Source organism: Ursus americanus, chromosome 12 (assembly GCF_024610735.1).
Source record: "Ursus americanus isolate L20-20 chromosome 12, mUrsAme1.1.p, whole genome shotgun sequence".
Classification (NCBI taxonomy): Eukaryota; Metazoa; Chordata; class Mammalia; order Carnivora; family Ursidae; genus Ursus; species Ursus americanus.
In genome coordinates this window covers 69,115,549-69,133,707 of record NC_142138.1, presented here as the reverse complement: position 1 = coordinate 69,133,707, position 18,159 = coordinate 69,115,549, and the positions used below count along the sequence as shown (strand labels likewise).

The window sequence follows — 18,159 nt, the reverse complement described above, 5'->3', positions numbered from 1 at the left end:
CTGGAGTCCTGGGATCGAGCCCCACATTGGGCTCCTCTGCTGGGAGCCTGCTTCTTCCTCTCCCATTCCCCCTGCTTGTGTTCCCTCTCTCGCTGGCTGTCTCTCTCTCTGTCAAATAAATGAATAAAATCTTAAAAAAAAAAAAAGGTCTTTTCCCCCACTGAGATCTGATGAGGGGAGAATACTGTGATGGGGATAAGACAGGATCAGCGAACTTTAAAAAACATGTCAAACTCTTTCTGGTGTATTCTGGGCAGTAGGGATAGAGAGGGCATTTTAGTATAAGAATCGGCAATGGGGGCATTTGGGTGGCTCAGCTGGTTGGATGTCTGCTTTCAGCTCAGGTCATCATCCCAGAACCCCTGCTCAGTGGGGAGTCTTGCTTCTCCCTCTCCCCCTGCTCACTCCCGCTCTCTCTCGCTCTCTAGCACACGCACACATGCTCACTTCCTCTCTCAAATAAATAAAATCTTAAAAAAAAAAAAGAATTGGCAATATATCTCACTGCAAAGAATGCATCAGGCACCTCCTTTATTTTTTCCAATCTCCCCAGACTTTTTGAGAAAGGCTTTTCTTCTGGGTCATTGTCTCTTCATGGTGCTCTCAATATATGACTCCAGCAGGAAGATGGTTTCATCCACCTGGATCTCACTGGCATCCAACCTGAGTGAAAAAGTGAAAGCCTTTGCCCAGACTGAACATTCATTATTTATGATTAGAGGCAATGGAGAATGGCATTGAGAGCATTGTAAGAGATGGTGTGAAGGGGGAGGTGATTGCAAAGCTCTAGAAAAGAAGTGATGAAGGCCTGCATGAGGACCAAGATGAAAGGCCAGATTTGAGACACATACTGAAGTTAAATCAACAGACTTGGTGAACAAGAGTGTGTGAGATTTCAGTAGAAGCTGAAATGCTTTCAGAGTTTTTAAGCTTAGGAAAACAGGTGGATTAAATTCTGCCAATTGAGCTGGGGAAGAAGAGAGTGAGTTTAGGTTTGCTTGGGTGAGGTTGGAGGGGTAGCAGGGTGTTGAGGTGGACTTGTCTGGAAGGTATATTGAAACATAGGTTTGAGATTTATGATGCTTACTTGTTGACATTACGCTTCAGGGTTTCTAGCTGCTGGCGTTCAGGGGCTGTGATCATCTCCTCTATTTCTTGGAGCTGTGCCTCCTCTGCACCTGTAGCCTGCATAGATGCAATGATGGCTTCCACCCTCTGAGACTTTTCTAGTAGACGCCTGTCAGACAAACACAACTCTGAGGCATGTCCCCTAGTCTTGGTGGTTCTTTTACCCGTTAGCCCTATGGCATAACTCCCTCTTCTCCCATGTTCCTGGTCAAAGTGGATATTGCCACCTTCCAAAGACAGTTTTTACAAGTTTAACTAGAAATATGACTTCACTCCTGGAACTCTTACTGCCTCTTATCTGCACTGAAAGTTTAATGCCAGTTTGTACATTTCTTACAAACTTAATCTGCAAAATTATTTCACTGGGGGTATATCAGAACAGTTTAGACTAATGTGCGATTTAGGTCAACCTAAGCCAATAATTCAGTGCAACTAGACTAGTTATTGTCTCTATTGGTTTTATTTCTACAGGAAATTACCCTTCAAGACTTTGGCCTTGAAAAATGTAATTACTCAACTGAAAATGCTACTCACTTGTTCTCTTTGGTTTCAAATTGTCTCCTTTCTATCAAGTTGGCTATGCTCTGAGGGGAGAGAAGACAAGAAATGCACATGGTTCTACTTAAGTAGCTCAAGTAAAACGGCTAAAGGGGGAATGAGGGTGAGACCTGTCTGTGTGGGGGAATGTGGAGAAGGTCCGGAAGAAATTACCTTGTAGCACCTGTGCAGCAACATTCGGGCAGCTGACAGGATGTTCACAGTATATAAATAGAAGGTCCTGGATGGGGCATGGTCTGGTGTTTTGGGAATTTCCTATTTGTCCATAGAAAAAAAGAGAAAAGAAATCCTACTGTTCTTCAGAAATGGCAAAGTAAACACATGTCCCATCCAGAGCGACTCAGCTCTCTTTCATTTAATACTTTCCTCTTCCCCAGTCAGTCAGCATCTGTGTTTATGGCAAAATCAGCCACATGGAGAGCTTTTTCTATTTGACCGTGGGCATCCTCAGTGGGGAACAAAGAGAAGGCAATTAACATTTTCTGAGCAACACTTCTGTGCCACGTAGACTGTATTCGATCTTTAGGACAAACCATATTATTTTTATTACCACCACCCATCACCATTTTATTGATGAGAAAAATGACAGTAGGTAATTTGCTCAATGTAACTGGGTCAGAGGCAGAACTGTGATTCTGACTCCCAAATCCATTCTGTTTCCTCATAGGGCATATATATGGCTGTGCACACAGTGAGGACCCAATAGATACTGTTGGCAGATTTAATCTATAATAGACTTAAGACCTGAGGAAATGACAAATCACGAGGAGTAGGAGCTAAGGAAAATTCTGGGGTAATTTCTTGGCTGTGCCTCTTTTAACTAGGCCACTTAAAGCTTCCCAGTTCTCTTTCAAGCGCTTGCTATGTCTCTGTTAACTTTTTTTTTTTCCTATCTCAGAGCTGGAGAGAGAGTTTGCTTGGGGTTCAGGATGTTTGCCTCATAAGTTTCTTTCACCCTCGGCCAGCTACACTGGTTGGTGACTGTTATGCCACTGGTTACCTGGAGTGATATGAAATTTCCTGAGAGCATCTTGTAAAGCATATCCTTTGCCTCCTTTGCTGGAATCATTGCAAAGTCTTCTACCTGCTTCTGTTCCAGGTGTTTCTTTTGTAAAACTAGACGGAATATTCTGGCACAGCGAGACCCAAACCTGGAAAGGAATAAAGAAAGCAAATGGCATGACATAGATTAGTTTTAGCTCCTAGTCACAAATGGTGGTTGCTCTGTTTCCACGTACAGAGCCAGGACCAGAGAGAGGACTAGTGGTCAGGGATTTCTTTCACAACTCCACAGATTGATGATGGCACTGCTAATCATAAAGGAGTCACCAACTGCTGACTCACCTGAGTACCTGAGTTCCTGCATTTGTAAAGGCTTTAGGAAGCCTGGTTAATTGGCATCACCGGGAATTAAGCAGTAGGGTATTTAGGGTGAAGAGCAGTAGTGGATGGGATCTGTAGCAGTCCAGTGGAAAAATGGGCAGATGCATGAAGATGTATGTACACTGGGTGCTTACATAATGATCACACTGCTTATTCAAACGAAGTGTGGAAAGGAAGTGTCTGACCCCGACCCTGAGCAGGTTACCTCTTACCTCTCCTGTACGACAGACTCCAGAGTGGCTGTAGCTAGGGATCCTAGAGCTTTGTGCAGGTCTTCATATGAGCATTAAGGTCGGTAATGTTTTGGCCTGGTCACCGTGATCTTAGCTTTAATCCTACGTCTCTAATTCAAAATTGAAACGCTATTTTGTTTTTCACATTGGTCTCATTTATGGTAAGTATTTCAATACCTCAATTTACTAGGATTTAAGTCAGGGTTTTGCTTAACTAAAATTCGGTTAATTAAAAGTCCTTTTTGCTTCTTTATTATCAATGTATTTCAATATTCTGACTTATTTAGTATTATCCAATCCAATTTTTTTTTCATAAGTCACCATTCTTCTTCATAGTTCAGGCTGCCTGAGTGTAAGGAAATAACCGGTAAGGATACTGATGACATACATTCCTCCACCACTGTCGCCAGACTTTCCAACAAACTCTAGCTATCAAAAAAAACAGAGAGACAGAGAGAGTGTGTTAACTGAATGGAAAGTCCAGTGATTCTATTTCCAAAGGAGCAAATCTGGCCAAGAGTCTGCAACAGGTAGTCCTCCTATCAGATGATGGTAGAGAAACTGTCTGAGCTGGCTAGGTAGAAAATGAGGCTACAGAAGAAGGATACCAGGTTTCAGTGGCAGAAATAAATTATAAACACAGCAGAAAAAAAAGAAAAAAAGGAAAAAAAAAAGAAAGAAAAAACAAACTTACTGGATCATCTGCCAGGAGAGTGAGATACTGATCGAGAACTTGTTTAGAGATGTTATAGCCAACGGGTAGAGATCTGAAGATCTATGGAGCAAAGAGATGATGAAAATGGGTTTGGGAACTTAGAATTGCTGACTTTTTTGAAATAAAGAAGATTTAATTTCAGATATCACAAATATAAATATGTCCAAATATATAGCAACACTGTTTATAAGAGTAAAAAACTGGAAACAATCCGAATGTACAATAATAGGCACCTGATTAAAAGAAAGTACAGCATGGCTGCTAAATGGAACATGAAACTGCCATAAAAAAATGAGATCTACATATACTGACATGAAGAAGGTGGCTTAGATGTACTGTCATATGAAAAAAGCAACTTTAGAATAGTTTGTAGAGTATAATCCAATTTTTTTTTTTTTTTTGCTAAAAAAATATACATATGTTGGGGTGCCTGGGTGGCTCAGTCAGTTAAGCATCTGCCTTCCGCTCAGGTCATGATCCCGGGGTCCTGGGATCGAGCCCTAGGTCGGGCTCCCTGCTCGTGGGGAGCCTGCTTCTCCCTCTCCTCCCCATTCATGCTCTCTCTTGCTCTCTCTCTCAGGTAAATGAATGAAATCTTAAAATACACACACACACACACACACACACACACACACACATATATCTACATTAATGTGAGCCTATACATAAAAAAAGGTCTGAATAAATACAGGTATCAAACTATGAACAAGAATCCCCAGGGCTGGGCTGGGATCACACAAAACTATATATATATTTAAACTGAGGTATGTTACATACAATAACAAGTTCAGATTAGAGGTTAAGTTTGATCAGTGTTGACAATTACATATACCCATGTAACTACTACCTACAATAAGATAAAGAACATGCCCACCATTCCTAAAAGTTTAGGGGGCTACAACTTAAAAAAATTATACATTTGCATTGTTTGAATATAGGTCATGTAATTACTTTTGTTGAAAGAAAAAAAAACCTGAAATTTTTGTTATATAATAAGTTTAAAAATTTTAAAATAACATAAAATGAAAATATAACTATATTTAATATGGATAAATATAATTATGAAATAGAATATAAATAAAATGTATTTGATACATTAAATATTCATGTTTTAAGAAACAGATATATTAAAAACAAATTTAAAATACACAAAATTAATATACTGAACAAAACAAATATAAGGGGCCAAATAAGGTTTTGAGCACCAACAAAGGTTCTCAGATTCCAAATAGTGGATTCTTAGAACAACTAGGAATAGCTTGTACTTTGACTAAAAGAATGGTTTAGGTTCTTAAAGGATGGATCCCCAGAGACCAAATTAATTCAGCACCTACCACCTGAAGAGAATCCCTGTCCCACCACAAACAATAAAAACTCTTTCAAAGGCTCAGACCTCAACCTAATCCCAGACTCTGTGTATAAGAATTAAAATATCCAACAGTCTCCCATTAAAGTAGTACAGGAACATGAAACTCACCTCATTGGAAGACAATGGCTGGGTGAAGGGGGCAGTAGAGGGAGTGGTAATCTCACTCATCCGAAGCATGGTCCGCACGATCTCACTGCTGGTCTGGGTTTGAAAAGTGGACTACGATTCAGAATTCACTCTGCTGTGCGGGCTCTGGCTATATGCCAATGGCCGCATCTGGCAAATAAGTGAATGTTCCTGATTCAGGCCACCGTCCCACCCACTTAGATATCACCTGGTCCATCCTATTGGCAACTGCGCTGACAATGGCTTGGTCACGGAAGTGCTGGTGGAATCTGTCAAGGTTGGCCTGCCAATAAATCCCATCATCTGGAATGGGCTGGGGAGGAGAAAAGGATTAGAGAAAAACATTTAGATACAGTGAATATGGTGAGTTTTCTGGTGAAGAGCTTGGATTTAACTGTTCACTATTTCTTTTCTTATTCAGTAGCAACTACATGGGATAGGAAAAAAAAATCATTCAATCATGTGGATTAGTGCCTTGACGAGACAAATTCACAATACCCAAATTCAGATTCTCTAAGCTCACTTCTAATCTTTCTCTATCTGAATTCTTCTCCAGTATCCTTAAGTCTCCCATTTGACCCCTCTCTCCTTCCTCTCAGGACATGACCTTGCCTCTTATTTCAGAGAGAGAAAACAGAAGGCCTTTTTTTGGCATAAGCCGGTACCTCTGTCCAATGACCGAATTAAGTTAAGCCTCAGAAGGGAGACACGGAGTTCACGTTTTGTTAGTTTATTCTTGGTCAATATTTAATGAAGTTCATAATCCTACTACTTCTCAACCTTGTAAACTCTCTCGGGGCGTGTTATCCAGTGCTCTCTTTGCCTCGCCTCCGGGTGAGGACTCCTAGTCCCATTACCTCTTTGTTATCTGTGCTATGTTTTGGTCTCTTGGCTTTGGGCTCCCCAGCAGCATCCTCATCAGATGATCGTCTCCTTTTACCCTTCCCTGCCAAATAAAACAGGTGAACAGCTAGGTTACATCTCATATGAAGACAGGAAATCACTGAACCTCAGAGCAGGTGTCCCTCTATCCCAAGACATCTCCAGCTGTCTCTAGGTTAAAGTTGCTGGGGAGGCTGAGGAGCTACAGAGAAATTCAAGGCAATGATGAAGTCATTTGAAGCTCAACATATTCAAAAAAGAAAGTTCTAATCTTTCTCCCTCAAACTGCTCCTGCTCCAAATGCTTCCTTTCAGTGAGTGGGACCATCATATTCTCCCACACACAAGTCAGACACACAGTCATTTTTGGTACCTCTGTCTCCTTCACCTTTTCTGTATCTAATTTTTCACTGGGTTTGATTACATTTTACCTATGCCCCATCCTTTCTGCAAGCAGAAAAATCTTTTAAAGATGGAAATTAGATCACATCATGTCCTTTAAATCCTTTATTGGTTTTCCTTTGCTCTTAGGATAAAGAACAGATGCTGTATGAGGTCTTGCACGATCTAGCTTTTCCATCCTTATCACATGGGTCTCTCTGCTCACCATGCCTTAACTACACTGACCCATATTTTACTTCCTCAAATATCCTATTTTTTTCTTACTGCACACTATTCCTTTTGCCAAAAATGTTTATCCTCTGTACCTCTTCATATATTACTTCACTGGTTAGTTCCTACCTCTGTTTCAAATCTTAGCTCAAATGCCACTTTCTCAAAGAAGCATGTGCTCTAAGCCCTGATAAATCTGGTCCCGTTATATATTTTCATAACATCTCATCCTTTTTGGGTGCATGGGTGGCTCAGTTGGTTAAGCGTCTGCCTTCAGCTCAGGTCCTGATCCCAGGGTCCTGCATGGGGCTCCCTGCTCTGCGGGGAGCCTGCTTCTCCCTCTACCTCTGCCTCTCTCCACCCCTGCCTGTCTCTCATGAATAAATAACGAAGATCTTAAAAAAAAACAACAGCCACACCTCATACTTTTCCTTCATAGTACTATGTAGTTATTTGATTAATGTAAGTCTTTTACATTAGACTTAAGCCCCAAAAGGTCAGGGACTTGGTTTTTTTTTCCATCATTTTACACCACAGTAACTGGCACAAGGTAAATTCGTGGTAAGTGCTTGACTGATTCACTCATTCACTTAACAATCATTGAGGAAGAATCCACAATCAGGGCAAGTCACAGTCCCAGGGTCAGAATTCCTTACCAATCAAGCTCAGTTTAGGAACCAGGTACATGTCCTTTTCACTGATGACAAGAATGGGGGCAGGTGGCGGTGGCCCTGGGTCTGAATTCTCAGTGGCAGGCACCCAGGGGCAACGCTGTACAAAGTGTGTGTCTGCTAGTCGCACAAACGTGTTTGATACCTCAGCATAGTCCATGGTCTTGCCATCTGTACAACAGGAGGAAAGAGGCAGATGAAATGGCCTATGTTAGCTGAGGATCCAGTCCCGCAGCCAGCCAATCTATGCTTTTGCTAACAGCTATGGATAGAGTACTGACCCTCCATAGTCTCCGTGAGTCGGTCTGCCACTTTCTTCACAACTGCGGACATTGTCATTTTGCCATTCAATAGCAGCTCCTCAACAATGAGCTCCCCAGTGTCACTGTACAGTGTTTTGGCAGTATAGATGTACCGGGGATACCTAAGCATTCGCAGCACCCGGCTGCACTGGGCTTCATACTCCACTACACCACGTTTGTGCACTTGATATATCACCAGGTTATGTTGGATGAGCACACAAAGGGCTTTTTTCACCTAGATAGGATCCAAAAGAAAGAGAGGAAAGATCTGAAGACACAGCTCATTTTTGTTGCCAATTTTTGCCTGACAATTTACTAAGTATTAGGAGATGGCTGGCTAAGGATCTCTGTGCTTCTTCCCTCCCTCCATTGGGTAGGTTATTAAGAATCACATGTCAATGGATGAAGTCAGTAAGATTCCTCCCTGTGATGCTCATATTTCCTCTGATCATTCAGAGTACAATGTGGGGCACCTGGGTGGCTCAGTTGGTTAAGCATCTGACTTTTGATTTCGGCTCAGGTCAAGATCTCAGGGTTTTGAGATTGAGCAACCGAGTCCAGCAGGGGCTGCCTGCCTAAGATTCTGCCTCTCTCTGTGCACGGCAGCCCCCCTCCCCCGCCCCTGGCATATGTATGTGTGTATGTGTGTGTGGTCTCTAAAAAAACCCAAACAAAACAAACAAAACCCCCCCAAAGTACAATGTACTTCCCCTCCATTATTCTCATTCCTTAAAGGTAGCGCTGATAGACTTCTTATGAATAAATGAGGTGTGGCATAATAGGAGCAAAGATTTGCCTACGAAGCCATGATGAATCAGGAATACCTTGAGAAGCGGAACTTTAAGGTCTACATCTCATCCCCCAACCCCCCGCCAATAGCATTTTTCTGTTTCTAGGGCAGACTTTCTCCCTTTTTTATTTTGTGGTGTGGGGAGGAACAATATTCAAAGGTAGGTAAAAGAATGAAAGCAAATTCAGGATGCCTGGGTGGCTCAGTCAATTAAGCATCTTCCTTTGGCTCAGGTCATGATCTCAGGGTCCTGGGATTGAGTTCTGGATCGGGCTCCCTACTCAGCGGGAGTCTGCTTCTCACTCTCACTCTCCCTCTCTCTCGCAAATAAATAAATCTTTTTTAAAAAAGAAAAAGAATGAAAGCAAATTAATGTCATCCACACATACCTGATCCAGTGATGTTCCTGTGTCGTGGGCAATTACCCTCAGTGGCTGGCTGCCAGTTCTGATTAGGTGGACTCCGATTTTTTCTACAATCTCTCCAAAATGCTCTTGCAGCAACAAGGAGCAAAGTTTAATTTCTGCTTGAGTCATTGTACTGAGGAGTCTCAGAGCTAGGGGGGAAGAAGTCCATATGATGCAAAGTTTTTCTCTTATGCTGGAAGTAGAGCTGCTGAGTGTAAATTCATATACTTTCTGGAGGGCAATTTTGACATTACATATTTAAAAAATTTCGTTTAGATACTCTGTCTCAAGAAAATAATAAAAATGTCACTGTTATTCTCCTTATTATACTGATAAACTGGAAACAACCTAATGTCTAACTATAAGGAGTTAATTCAATAAATGATGGTATACCCATACAATGGAATACCAGCCACCATTTAAAACAAAGTATAATATGTATGAGCACAGAAAATTGTTCATTAAGTGAAAGAAGCAGGTTGGAAAGCAAAATGTAGAGGAAAATTCAATTCTTATGAAAAACAAAATAGAAAAATACATATGCATAGAAAAAAAGGCTGGAAGACTATATGTCAAATTTACCTTTATGGGATTATGTGTCATTCTAATTTTCCTTAAAAATTGGGTGTAGATGCTTTTGCGATGTCATAGAGTTTAGATTCTATACTTCATTGACTGGAAGAATTAAGGCCACTGTTCACAGCCCATTGGGAATGAACAGGTAGTGTCATTCCCAGTCCATAAAGGAAATGACAGCTTAGAAAAAGAAAATGAAGTAAAGGAAAGCTTCCCAATTGGGTGTTTCAAATAGGAGATGAAGGGCAGTATTTAATACTAAAATTCCTACTTCTTGACAAAGTAGACACAAATAGAAACAGACATAGGTGACTATACATCATAATTACTTCCTTATTATCCCAAGTGCTACCAAACATTGGTTTGTTCATTTATTTCCCCAAATCCCAGAGGCCAAGTCTTTGCCTCTCAGCTCAATATTCCTATCCACATGTCTTTGGGGAAGCATCCCCAGACCCTGTGCCATTCTGGGAAAGGACTTCCAAGGAGCTTAGCTCCTGGCTCTTCACTCCTTTCACGCAGGTTCCCGTTCCAGACTTGGTCCCCTCGTCCAGGGACAGGGCCGCTTCCTCCAGAGAGCTTTTTCCACTAACCTCTGGGTCAAAGCAATCTAACGCCGCCGAGTTGACCACGGCGGCTTCTTGCGGCTCCGGCTAGCCGCCGGGGCAGAGGGGGAGCCCACGGCCCTTTCTCGCAGGATGACGGACAACCAGGAGGAGGGAAAAGGGAACAACGCGTGCCGCTCTACCCCAGAGTTTCGGTGGTTTCCGGTGACGCTCTTTCTTTCTTCTCGCTGGAAGGCTGGAGGACCTGCGAGCGCTGTCTGAGGAGCCGGCGGGCGGGCTGCGGCGGGCGGACTCTCCTTCCTGCGCCTCTTTGGTGCTGGGAGGCGGGCCGCGGGGTCGCCGTCCGCGCCGCCGGCTAGCTGGGCCCAGCGGACTCACGTGACCGACGCGGGCTCTGGAGCGGCCGGCCGCACTGAGGAAGCGGCGGCGGCCGAAGGGGTGACCGCAGCCGGGAGGTAGCGGCCTGGCAAGGGACGGGCCGCTGCCCTCTCGGACAGCCGCGGCGGAAGAGAAAGATGGCGGAGGCCTCGGCGGCCGGGGCGGGCGCAGGCGCCGCTGTCGCCGCGCACCGGTTTTTCTGCCACTTTTGCAAGGGCGAGGTCAGCCCCAAACTACCGGTAAGAGCCCCGTGCCCTCTGCGCTTGGGCATCCGCGTGGATTCTTCGCCCCGAAGTCCCCGAATGTGTCTTCAGCTTCTCGCACAGCCCTGATTTCTCTGACACCGGTCACCCAAATACCCTCTTGCTCACTGTTCTCTGGTCGCTGGCCCCAAATCCCGGGCGTCCCGGCCCTGGCTCCGGAACTCTCGCCTAGCCCATGTCCCCCTGGGATGTTCCACCTGCCCCTCACTCCCTCTCCTCCCTTCACCTGTCCCCCTTCATCTTTTTGTCTTTCTTAGCAAGTTCTCTGATAACTCTCCCCTCAGTTTTCTTTCACTCTCTTTCACCTTGTCTCCTTCCCACGTTGACCTCTCTTTCCCCCTCTCGATACCCTTTCTGCAGTTGCTTCTCCTTTATGGCTTTTTCCACTTTTACCCAAATCCCCCTCCCCCATCCCCAGTGGAGCCAAATAGCGGATTGCTGAGGATTGTCCCTATTCGGTTGTCTCTAGGGAAGGAAGGAAGAAAGCAGGAAGAGAAAGAGAGGGTTGGAAGGTAACTGTAGGGAGGTGAGGAGGATTTTGCTCTTCAGGGGTTCCCAGGGTTCTTGTGAAAGTGAAAACAAGTATACTAATGACTTGCAGACTGCCTGTGCTCCCTGTCACTATTGAAGGAAATGGCTTTAGGAAGAAGGCAGAACATATTGTTGCAACTTGGTTATTTTGGTTGTCCTGCTGCCAGTGTCTTTAGCATCACCTCCCTTCCCCGCCCCTTCCCCTATTCTGTCTCTTCGCTTAATAAAAAGATCCAGGATGGAATGCTGGGGACTGCATCCTTTGACACAAAATTGTTTTTTTTTACCAGTTTTTGCCGGATTGTCTGTTAGCCCCTGGAGAGTTGGTGCTACGGTTGTGAAGAATGTGCTTCTGCAGCAGGCTAGCCAGCTACCACACTCCAAACCCAGCTCTTTTGGGTTGGGTTATAAACTACTGCAGGGAGACCCATAAGGGTGAATGTTAAATCTGCCCTTGGCCACCTATCTTTAGAATTAGTTATGGTTGTTCTTCTCCTTGGAAATATCCAGTTCAGCCTTAAGACAGGGTGGCTACATTAACAACTCACCTCTGTTATTTACTATCTTAGATAGAGTCTGAGAAATCGTCCTGAAGTGTGCCTGCATGCATGTCTTATTCCTCAGAAACACAAGTGGAGTCTAGTGAATAAGTGTCTCAAGGGTATTTTAGCCTTTTCACCCCAAAATGGTGTTTTTTCAGGCTTTTATGGCATTTTCTTTCCTCCATTTGCCCCACACCCTCCAGGGTCATAGTTTCATCTATGTGCTATTTTGCTTTGGCTTGCTGATTCAGCTATGTGTGTGTGTGCGCGTGCTTTTTGTTATATTTCAGTGCTAAGAAAGCAGGTGCCTTGTTTTTTGTTTGTTTGTTTTGTTTTGTTTTTTGCCAGTGGACACCAGAGCCTCCAGAACTCGCTAACCACAGAGAGGGAGAATTCAGCCAGTATGTGTGTGGCCAGTGACATGCTGAATGTGATCCCTTGTTGAACATTGCGGTCTTCTGATCTTTAAGTGCTGTTCACTGTTTGCCTTTAAGAGTGATAAAACAGTCTAACTTCCCACAACTTATTATATCTTCTCTTCTTAACATCTCAAGTCCCCACTTCATGCTCTTGAAAAGGGATAGTTTGAAAGAGTTGGTAGGTGTTTTTATAAGCCTTAGTTTGATGCCCGGAGGAGAAGTTCTTGACCTTTTTTAGTTTCATTTATTATCTGTCATGCCTGATGTGTAAATTGAATACTTCTGCATACTTACAAAGTTCTCAGCTGAATGTCCTGGAGGCAATACCAAGGAATATGTGGTTCCTGCCCTTCAGGACCTTAATTTTGTTGGAAAGACAAGACCAAACATGGAAGAAGTAGCAACATAGGTGAATGAGGGTGGATAGTCCGTGATTTAGAATTCAGTGAGAGGGCGGACGGTAGCATTGGTGATGTGAAGTCAGGGCAGAAGTGACAGTTGAGATAGGATTTAAATTGAGTTTTGAAGGAAAGGTAGAATTCAGATTCAGGAGAACAGTGTAGACTGTAGAAAAGAGTAAATTGAGGAAGAAGGAAGAAACATTTAGTAAATCATTGTTGCCATGCTTCTAGGAAAAGGTGCAGTGAGGTCAGGGTTATAGTTTTGATTCATACATGAGCCAGTGAGTTTCATCTTGTTTCATGGCCATCGTTATTAACTAAGCTGTCACCTTGAACATGTTGGTTGTAAGAATGATCAGATCAGATAAGTATCTGGTTCGGTACAAATCTGACTCTGCTCCCGAAAAACTAGCTCAAAACTAAATCAGTAATACGATTTTCATATATATAGGAAAACATTGAAGAGTTTTATAAAAGTAATTTTTTATGTGAACTTGAGATTCCTTCATTGTAAGTACTCAGCATACGGTAGGCATGCATTGTTTCTTGAATTGGAAGAATGTTACGGGAAACCAGATGTCTTGGGGGGGGGGGACCCAGGTAATCTGGAATAAAGTTTTCCTTTGTCTTGATTTAATTTGCATCTCAAAAGGGTGCTTACTCTTTTGTTAATTGGATCGCAGGATGGATCGCAAAAGTAGTCATTCCCGAGTGCTGTCCTCTCTGAACTCCAGAGGTGGAGTATTGAGTTTTACTGTCAGCTTTTAATGAGCTAATATTGCTAGGTGGGTTTCTTGACCCACTCAGTGGGAAGGACTGCTTGCTTCAGAACCATCTCATCTCTTGCTGGTTTATTCCGCCGTAGAATCATGATGGTGTTCAGTGGGATTAAGTCGCAGGGTTTTGGAATTCTTATTTCGTCTCCCTTCCCAGTTTCTAGGGTGTAGCACTTTTTAATACATTAGGAAGTGTGTGCAGGCAATAGCAATAGCTTACCCAGTGGTTCAGCCCTGAAACTCCCCTTAGGTTTTTGTTTATTGTTTTTCTTGTCAGGCCTACTACTCTGAAAGATTCACCGGCCCAACTAACTTTAATGTCTGTATTAAAAGGAATAATTTTGGTTATAACTTCTGAGAGAGATTGTAATATGCCTAATGCTATGTAGGTTAAGCCAAATTCAGTTGAATTAATTTGGTGAAATAATGTCTTACTGCTAATCCTGATCCCTCCATTTTAACTTTGTGTGTCTTTAGTTTGGATCCTCCCAGATAAGAGAACACAAGATTCATTTAGAAAAAAGATACAAAGAAATGAGGAGAAATCAAGAGAATTTTAGGATGAAAATATATTCAGTGGTACTGTTATTATTAGACATCAAAAAAGAATCTCTGTTGGGGCGCCTAGGTGGCTCAGTTAGTTAAGCATTTACCTTCCACTCAGGTCATGATCTTGGGGTCCTGGGTTCGAGCCCTGCATTGGGCTCCCTGCTCAGCAGGTATTCAGCCTCCACCCCCCCATGCTCTTTCTCTCTCCTAAATAAATAAAAATTAAAAAACAGAAAGAATCTCTATTCTAGAAGTGGCTGTTGATTTAGGAATTTCTCTTACTGAAAAGCGTTTTCCTGTTTACATTGAAAATTACTTTAGTAAAATTTGAATTTTAAAATAAGATAATTTGATTATATGCTTTAAAACCCTTAGGGTTTCAAGTTTACATATGTTGGGTAAATCGCATTGTGTATTTTTGGGTAACTTAAAATTATTGTCAAAACACCTCGGAGGGATGCCTGGGTGGCTCAGTCAGTTAAGCATCTGCCTTCTGCTCAGGTCATGATCCCAGGGTTTTGGGATCCAGCCCTGCGTTGGCTCCCTGCTCAGCGGGGAGTCTGCTTCTCCCTTTCCCTCTGCCTTCCACTCCCCCTGCTTGTGCTCTCTCTGTCTCAAATAAATAAATTACTTAAAAACAACAACAACAACAACAAAACACAGCAGAAGTTTCTACCTCACCTGACTGTTGAGAGACAATGTGAAGCCAAGGCTGATGGAGATACTATGCTACATTGAGGGATGACTGAGTAATACCATAGAAGTCTGTGTCATGCAAGGTAAAGGTGTCATTGCATCCCCACACTGCCCTGTCCCCCTTTAAATCAAGGCCAGAAAATATTACCTGAGATTGCATCTGGTAGAGTATTCATTAAATGGGTGAGATAAATCATATGCAGAGTAAACTACTTTTGATATTGATGAGACTAGGGTGATTCTTAAGTGTTTTATGGAGATCAGAGTATCCAAATCCAGACAAGAGACCAGTCTAATTAAGGACTGCCAAGGTATTATTCACCTCTGAGACTCTGCCTGAAGGAATTAACAGGCTTCGTTCTCTCACATCTCCTTATTATATCACCTTTGATCTAATAAAATGTCATCCTTGTGGATAAGTAATGTTACTTGCTTTGGTCCTTTACCTGGTGCTATACAAGTGATTATCATTGTACTGTGCTTGTAATGACTCAAACATGGGAAAACTTTTTTTTAAAAAAAGATTTATTTTAGAGAGAGAGAGAGAGAGAACACATGAACAGGTGAGGGGCAGAGGGAGAGGCAGAGAATCTCAGTGGAGAGCCTGAGGTAGGGGTGGATCTCAAGATCCTGAGATCATGACCTGAGCCAAAACCAAGAGTCAGATGCTTAACCAACTGAGCTACCCAGGCGCCTCAAATACAGGAAAACTTTCCAACTACCCCATAATAAGAGTAACTAAAAAGTACATTTCATTTTTTTAATTACAGGAATTTTTAAAAATACATTTCTTAAAGACTTTGTGATTCTTAAAACTCTAAGCTCACTGACCTTGCTTGCTTTTTTAAGTTGCATGATTCATAGAAAGATCACAGAGCAGCGTCCAGGTAATGTTAATGGTGTTAATTGAACTTGGGAAGGAATTTAGTGATTTGAGCTGGGCTGGAGAGGTTTTAATTATTAGATATCTTATATTCTTCTATTGGTGACTCACCAGCTAAAAAGTCTGCTTGATTATCTAGCATCTATGTGGTACTATGTAGCAGTTGCTTATTAAATATTGCTTGAATGATGTGATGAGGTGGATACCCAATAGTTATATTTAAAAGTAGTGGCTTTACTGTTGTGAGATCTTTATCAAAATGGTTCCAGTGGTACAAAATATAGGTACAACCATATGAAGTTTGAATATACAGTGTCAGTAAATACATTCCCTGCCAGGATCTAGAAATAAGAAATACATATTCTTATAAGTAGAAGGCTAGTTCTGGCCTTGAAATTCTACTGATACATAGACATGTATATACTGGGGAAATCTGTGGGATTTTTTCAGTATGAAGAAGAACAGAAATCTTAAACTCACTGCAGATAAAATCCCTTGTACTTTTTTGGGAAGTACCAACTGGATGCTAACACTTTGTGTTTCTTTATGTTTACTTGGCTTTTTATGACCTTTACGTACATTCAGGGAGGAAATGCTAAGGTCTTTCAGACATCCATCTTATTAGAAGAGGAAAGAAGATGTGGATTGCTTCTGATTCTCTGTAGTCAAATTTGGTAAAAATAAGCCTATGGATGCTGACTTTTTTTTCATCTCGTCACAGCCTAATAATGAGCAGCAATGAAGGAGATGGTGTAAAACAGTGGTTCTCAACTGGAATCAGTGTTATCCCCAGGAGAACCTTTAGTAATGTCTGTAGTCAGTTTTGGTTGTCATGATTGCAGGGAGGGGGAGAGAGAGTTGTTCCTGGCATCTCGTGGATAGAGGCCAGGGATGCTGCTAACATGCTACAATGCACAGGACAGCCCCTCACAACAAAGAATTATTGGGCCCCAAATGGTAAGAGAGCTGAGGTTGAAGAGCCCTGGTGTAGAAGTATAAAGAGATTGTCCTCTTGTGTCCATGGTGTGTAGGGTTTTGTTCTGATGTGGCTTTGGTTTCTAATTTTGGGACACTGATGAGAATTTTCAGTAAGATAATTGAGACCATATAATTTTAGCAAAACCCTGATGGGAGGGATTATTTAGAACAGTAGTTAGCACGTGCTGTTCCATTATAGCTGTATCTGTTGGGGTCAGTTTCTCTATGCGGTTACTGAGACCAGAGGAATTGGATCACTCCTCTCAAGTTACACACTGTAGGGCAACTTCTAAAAGAGAAGTACCCAAATTTTTTTGTCAGTTGGGAATTAATTGAGGTAGTAACACCACTTGTAACTTAGTAAGACATCTGGAAATTCCAGTTTGAAAACAAGGCAAAAAGCAGACAACAAGCCAAACTTTTAGTTTCTTTATAGTTCATCTTAGCATTAATCAGGTTTTACTTTCTTTTTCTTCCAGATCTCTTAGAAGTTTCATGAACTCAGGAGATTTTGTGTTTAAACTTTTAGTTTCTTTCAACTCTTGGCTGAGAGGGTGAATTGAATTATCAGTCCTTGTTCTGATACTTCAGGTGACTAGAGCTGAGTCACCTGACCCTCTCTGTTTACCTTAGTATATACTACTGTAAAATAATATTGAGGCTCACCCCTTGGAAGCCTGAGTGAGCACTCAGAGAAGTGGTGCTATGTACTCTTGGATTGAAAGGTAGTGTAGGAATGAGCAAATACTTATTTTGGTGGAGAAACAGGGCCTTTGCCATAGTAGAAGCATTTTATATCTAAAATGTTCTTATAGTTTGATCTACAGAACTTTAGGTTAGATTCTGAAAGATTTTTTTTTAATTCTTCTTTTAAGTTCAATTGTTAGCAAGTCAAAATTCTTTAGAGGTGTCGAGGTGCATGGGTACCAACCAGAAGTGAGTTGGTTCTCATGATTTTTAGCGGAGCACACTTTTCTGGTATGTTAAATAGATTGTCCAGCCTCTTTTCCCAAATAGGCCAGGTAGTTTTGTTTTCCTTGAAAATCTGTTAAGGTAGGTAGGTAGTCTTTCTCCTTGAGAATTTCAGCAAGTGTCACAGAGTTCTTACAGACAAGGTATCCTATATTTACCTCTTTGTCATTTTCTTTGATATTGTTTTAATTTGAATAGACTAAATGTAGAGAACCATCTTCCAGTAAAGGTGTCATTATGGTTACTTTTCACCATGTTTAAAATTTATATTGTCAAAATAAAGAGAAAATCCCATAGTTACATGCCCTTTAATGCCTTTTTCTGGGTTAACTGAGACCTGCAGGTATCCTACAGTGATGCTGATCTAGCCTTGTGGTTCTCAGACCTGCTAGACCCAGTGCCCTCTTTTTATAATAAATATTTTGAATTGCTCCTTTTAATGAAACGTAGTACA

General features: G+C 42.0%; 2 protein-coding genes across 3 annotated transcripts in view; one reads left to right on the top strand and one right to left on the bottom strand.

The window, feature by feature from the left end:
• Positions 1 to 501: 501 nt before the first annotated feature.
• On the bottom strand, positions 502 to 10,513 carry POLR3C (RNA polymerase III subunit C). Its single transcript, XM_045776225.2, has 15 exons — positions 10,345 to 10,513; positions 9,158 to 9,324; positions 7,958 to 8,213; positions 7,662 to 7,847; positions 6,370 to 6,458; positions 5,721 to 5,825; positions 5,495 to 5,587; positions 3,997 to 4,077; positions 3,680 to 3,731; positions 3,282 to 3,342; positions 2,687 to 2,837; positions 1,840 to 1,941; positions 1,663 to 1,712; positions 1,088 to 1,237; positions 502 to 663 (listed from the first exon to the last, which is right to left on the bottom strand). Exons 2-15 carry the CDS (start codon positions 9,302 to 9,304, stop codon positions 582 to 584), a joined length of 1,605 nt encoding a protein of 534 aa, XP_045632181.1. The 5' UTR covers positions 9,305 to 9,324; positions 10,345 to 10,513; the 3' UTR covers positions 502 to 581.
• A 94-nt stretch (positions 10,514 to 10,607) lies between these two features.
• The window catches only part of RNF115 (ring finger protein 115), a 73,253-nt gene continuing 65,701 nt past the window's right edge, over positions 10,608 to 18,159 (top strand). Inside the window, exon 1 of one of the 2 annotated variants that reach the window (XM_045776227.2) lies at positions 10,608 to 10,934. In XM_045776227.2, the coding sequence (XP_045632183.1) occupies positions 10,833 to 10,934 (102 nt within the window). In that variant the 5' untranslated portion in view covers positions 10,608 to 10,832. The remainder of the gene's footprint in view (positions 10,935 to 18,159) is intronic. The other variant, XM_045776228.2, reaches the window with a different exon arrangement.